The following is a 5,650-nucleotide window of genomic DNA, read 5'->3' as shown; positions in this document are numbered from 1 at the left end:
GAGTGTGTTTTCTGGAGTGTGTTTTCAGGTGTGTGTTTTCTGGAGTGTGTTTCCTGGAGTGTGTTTTCTGGAGTGTTTTCAGGTGTGTTTTCTGGAATGTGTTTTCAGGTGTGTGTTTTCTGGAGTGTGTTTTCTGGAGTATTTTCTGGAGTGTTTTCTGGAATGTGTTTTCTGGTGTGTTTTCAGGTGTGTGTTTTCTGGAGTTTTTTCAGGTGTGTGTGTGTGTGTGTGTTTTCTGGAGTGTGTTTTCAGGTGTGTGTTTTATGGAGTGTTTTCTGGAGTTTGTTTTCAGGTGTGTGTTTCCTAGATTGTTTTCTGGAGTTTGTTTTCTGGAGTGTGTTTTCAGGTGTGTGTTTTCAGGTGTGTGTTTTCAGGTGTGTGTTTTCTGGAGTGTGTCTTCTGGAGTGTTTTCTGGAGTGTGTTTTCAGGTGTGTGTTTTCTGGTGTGTTTTCTGAAGTGTGTTTTCAGGTGTGTTTTCTGGTGTGTGTTTTCTGGAGTGTGTTTTCTGGAGTGTGTCTTCTGGAGTGTTTTCTGGAGTGTGTTTTCTGGAGTGTGTTTTTCAGGTGTTTTCTGGAGTGTGTTTTCTGGAGTGTGTTTTCTGGAGTGTGTTTTCTGGAGTGTGTTTTCAGGTGTGTTTTCTGGAGTGTGTTTCTGGTGTGTGTTTTCAGGTGTGTGTTTTCTGGAGTGTTTTCAGGTGTGTGTTTTCAGGTATGTTTACTGGAGTATGTTTTCTGGAGTGTGTTTTCTGGAGTGTGTTTTTCAGGTGTTTTCTGGAGTGTGTTTTCAGGTGTGTGTTTTCAGGAGTGTTTTCAGGTGTGTGTTTTCTGGAGTGTTTTCAGGTGTGTGTTTTCTGGAGTGTTTTCAGGTGTGTGTTTTCTGGAGTGTTTTCAGGTGTGTGTTTTCTGGAGTGTGTTTTCAGGTGTGTGTTTTCAGGAGTGTTTTCAGGTGTGTGTTTTCTGGAGTGTTTTCAGGTGTGTGTTTTCAGGTATGTTTACTGGAGTATGTTTTCTGGAGTGTGTTTTCTGGAGTGTGTTTTTCAGGTGTTTTCTGGAGTGTGTTTTCAGGTGTGTGTTTTCAGGTATGTTTACTGGAGTATGTTTTCTGGAGTGTGTTTTCAGGTGTGTGTTTTCTGGGGTGTGTTTTCTGGAGTGTGTTTTCTGGAGTGTTTTCTGGAGTGTTTTCTGGAGTGTGTTTTCTGGAGTGTTTTCTGGAGTGTGTTTTCTGGAGTGTGTTTTGTGGAGTGTTTTTCTGGAGTGTGTCTTCTGGAGTGTGTTTTCAGGTGTGTGTTTTCAGGTGTGTGTTTTCTGGAGTGTGTTTTCTGGAGTGTGTTTTCTGGTGTGTGAATGTTCGACGGGACCAACGTTATCAGGCCGAGACAGCCACTCGTTACGTCTGCTGTTACATGCGTCATGTAAAGCTGCTTCTCCGGCTGACACGTCCTATAAAGAGCATCTGGAAAATTACAAAAAGGACAAAATGACACGATATAATGCAATGATATCTGCAGTAAATATATCCCTCTGTAATGAACCTGGAAGTGCTGGAATACACACTGGACATCTAATGCTCTTCCAGATATGTATATTTAAATACAAAGTTTCAATAGAAATTACTTTTGCTTGGTGTGTGTGTGTGTGTGTGTGTGTGTGTGTGTGTGTGTGTGTGTGTGTGTGTGTGTGTGTGTGTGTGTGTGTGTGTGTGTGTGTGGTGTTTCAGACAGAAGTAATGAGGAAATTAAAATAAAGTGGGCCAAAAACACTCCAAAGTTCAGCTGATTGCATTTCATTCAATTGCAATTATCACACGTCTGAAAACATTTCACTCACTCAAGCTTATAAAGAGCCGTTATAAAGGATATGATGTCATCGACTTACAAAGGAAGTGAAACCAGCTATTAAAAAACATTTTGTTAAACATATGCTTTCGGGAGTTTTGCGTGTTTAAAATCTCTTGTTTTAAACTTTGTGTGTGTGTGTGTGTGTGTGTGTGTGTGTGTGTGTGTGTGTGTGTGTGTGTGTGTGTGTGTGTGTGTGTGTGTGTGTGTGTGTGTGTGTGTGTGTGTGTGTGTGTGTGTGTGTGTGTGTGTGTGTGAGAGAGTGTGTGTGTGTGTGTGTGTGTGTGTGCGTGTGTGTGTGTGTGAGAGAGTGTGTGCGTGCGTGCGTGCGTGTGTGTGTGTGTGTGTGTGTGTGTGTGTGTGTGTGTGTGTGAGAGAGTGTGTGTGTGTGTGTGTGTGTGTGTGCGTGTGTGTGTGTGTGAGAGAGTGTGTGCGTGCGTGCGTGCGTGTGTGTGTGTGTGTGTGTGTGTTGATTTCTGTGCTGGTGGTTCCAGGAACACATGAAGACTGAACATGTGCTTATCTCACAGTCTCCAGACATCATCTTAAGACACTTCTTTAGTTTCGTACAGGAAATAGGGCAAAGCAGACTCTCTTCAACAGGAAGTAGGACAAGTGAAACCTCTAACGACACGCTGTAATAACATGACGCTGTTACATGATCAAATCATCACGCTAAACACACACACACACGCTTGGACACAGTTTGACTGATCTCTTAATTTACTCCAATTTACTTTATAGTTACATATGTGTAATTAAGTACGCATAATTACATCTAAATATCCCTCATCCTAACCTATAGTCAGCACATGTAGTTAATGAATATTACTGAGACCTTAAATATATCATTAAACTGTCACAATGACAGCTTATAATAAAGTGTAGCCCACTATTTTACAGTGTCACACGTGTGCTTACCACAGTAATAAGAGTAAAGAATGGATTACAGACGCCTTGCTTGGTGTATTTTGTGTAACTGTTCCTTTGGTTATTGCTTAATGTTTTTATATCTTATATATTGTCTCCTGTTTTAAATGTAAAGCACCTCGGTCCTCCTTTTGGTTGTTGGAAGGTGCTCTACAAATAAAGATTGACTGATAACCTTAAAATACATCCTAACCCTATAGTAAGTAAAAATTACTCAGTACTTAAAAGTGTAATTACACCGTAACAAAGACAAATCAACCAAATACTGTATAGTAACTACTAGAAAGTGTGATAAATGTGTGTAAGGATGGCCATGAGAAGTTTTAACAGTATTTGAGGCTGTAAAACCCGAAGAGCTTTAGACAAAAACTATAGATATAAAAAGACGGTTCACTCCTAATCCAAAATGTGCTTTTGCTACTGTAAGTACACTCAGAACAATGACTTGTTGAATTTACTGTAAAATATGTGGTCAGTGTTTGCACACAACTATATTGAGCAATTTTTACAAATAAAAATTTAGTTATATGAACAAAAAAAAGTAAAGCTGGCACAATTTCTTTGAGTAAATACAAACCATTTGAATTTGTCCCTGTTACATAATATTTATATGTGCCGTTTACCTAATGATGTTATATTTATAAAAGTTTATAATGTAAGGTGAACACTGTTATCAATTAAATTTGCCTTTAAAACTTTTAATAAAAAATAAGATGCTAAATTAACTCATTGGACAAACTAAAAATATTGAATTGAGAGCGTAGTAATAGTTCCAGCTAATGAATGTGTGTATAAGTGCCTAAACTCAGCCACTCTTCTGCATAATCATAACCACAAAATGACAGAAACTCCTCGATGTCCAACATAACTGAACATTAAACACTAACATAAACTAATGACATCTTTCCTGAAATATCACTTTAATCCATATATTTTCTCTCCTAGCGCAAAGCATGCTGGGAACTACAGACCCACTGCCGTTAGTTACGTCAGCACAAATATTTCATGTAGTTTTAACACAAATTAATGAAGTAAACTTCAGTTTTAAATACATTAGGCTGATTGAACACAATTCGACACAACTTGAAGCAAACATAACTTAAATGTGTCTTATCTATGAAGGGCCTGAATCATTTATGTAAAATAAAGTGTAAACCTTTATGGACCCACTTTATATAAGGTGGCCTTAAGTACAATGCATTTTAAATAATAATTTGATACAATGGACTTATTGTGTAGATGAATGCTTTTAGACTGTAGTTATAATTACACTTCATTACACCTTAAACTGACCCTTTCCCAGCTCAGTTTCAGAAAAGGTGTTTTGTAAGACAATATGAACACAAAAAGTACATTGTAGTTATTTTTTGATGTTATAGTAGTTAAGGCCTCCTAATATAAAGTGTCGACTTTATCTTAAGGTGTCATGTACTTACTATAGGGTTCGGTTGAGGGTTAGGTGCATTTAATGTTGGTTACACTTTATTTTACAATGTCCTTTTTACACATGTGCTTACCATAGTAATAGCAGTAAATTATGCATTATTACATACAACTAACCTTAAAATACATCCTAATTCTATAGTAAGTAAATATTACTCAGTACTTAAAAGTGTAATTACACCGTAACACAGACACCTTCAAATAAAGTGTAACTAAATACTGTATAGTAACTACTAGGAAGTGTGATAAATGTGTGGTCATGAGAAGTTTTAACAGTATTTGAGGCTGTAAAGCCCGAAGAGCTTTAGACAAAAACTTTAGATAAAGACGGTTAACTCCTAATCCAAAATGCTACTGTAAGTACATCTAAAATAACACTGTAATATAAAGTATAAGCATTACTTACTATAGGGTTTGGTTGAGGGTTAGTCGCATGCAATTGTGGTTATTACCATGGTAAGTGCATGTAATGTGTCACAATGTAAAATAATATTGTAACTGCATTTTTTTACTTACATGCCTTTCGACCCGTATTTGTTGTAAAACTCCATGTGGTTGCACGCTTGAATCCAGCCGACCGTCCAGCTCTCTTTCCCGGCCACCGGCGGCACGATGACCCGGGCGGACGCGCGGAAGTGCGGCGTGCGGTAGCGCAGCACCACGCCGGAGGACTCGTCGATGCTGGTCGGGTTCGAGTCGATGGACGAGTTGACCTCCAGAACCATGACGCTGTCGCGAAAACTCTTGGGTTTGCATCTGATACTCTGAATACAGCCCATCACAAGCAGCACAAGCGGCCAGCAGAACATCAACCCTCGGAATAACGCATACAACGCGCTGTCCCGCAGAATAACGCTCTCAGGATGCGCAAACGACGCGTCGCGGTGTCGCGTCAGGGCGCGTATTTACAAACGATAAATGAAAATAATTACAACAACTGTGCATCATCTGTGCAACTCCAAACATCATCAAACGGGCATTTCTGCGTCATAACGCTCGGTTCCAGATTAAAACAAATAGGTTAAACCCATCGGCTCAGAATACTGTTGGCATGTTGCATGCAGATAAATTATTTATGATTGCTATAGTGTGTTTGGGTATCAAATAGGACGCTGGAAAAGTCATTCTTTGGGTTGAATATGTGGATGAATGAGTTTGCCCTTGAGGTCCAGCTCACTTTCTTGTGCACTAATGAGTGAACGATCCGCAGCATCCAGATGATGAATAAATAACCAAGAGATGAATGCATAAGTCCCGCTGTCACGAGCACAACCCCGTTATTGTCCCGTGTCTCTTCATCGGTTATCGGTTATGGTCCATCCTCGTCCGCGCGCCGGTGCCGGTGCCGCGCTCAGCCTCCGTCCCGCAGCGCTGTGAGTGTCCGCGCATCAGCTGCAGCTGCTCGCCTCCGAGCGCACTGGCGTCTCTTCCGCTGCCCGACGC

The 5,650-nt window shown here is 40.0% G+C and overlaps 1 protein-coding gene across 2 annotated transcripts in view; it reads right to left on the bottom strand.

Annotated features, from left to right (window-relative positions):
* fam78ab (family with sequence similarity 78 member Ab) overlaps positions 1-5,650 on the bottom strand; it is an 18,810-nt gene extending 13,160 nt beyond the window's left edge. The window contains exons 1-2 of one of the 2 annotated variants that reach the window (XM_067437540.1): positions 4,724-4,853; positions 1,362-1,452 (exon numbers count right to left, since the gene is read on the bottom strand). In XM_067437540.1, coding sequence (XP_067293641.1) covers positions 1,362-1,411 — 50 coding nt within the window. In that variant the 5' untranslated portion in view covers positions 1,412-1,452; positions 4,724-4,853. Of the gene's footprint in view, positions 1-1,361; positions 1,453-4,723 lie in introns of both variants that reach the window. The other variant, XM_067437539.1, reaches the window with a different exon arrangement.

This window comes from Pseudorasbora parva, chromosome 3, assembly GCF_024679245.1.
Source record: "Pseudorasbora parva isolate DD20220531a chromosome 3, ASM2467924v1, whole genome shotgun sequence".
In the NCBI taxonomy this organism is placed as follows: Eukaryota; Metazoa; Chordata; class Actinopteri; order Cypriniformes; family Gobionidae; genus Pseudorasbora; species Pseudorasbora parva.
Note: the sequence above shows the minus strand (reverse complement) of the source record. Positions and strands in the feature narration are given on the sequence as shown.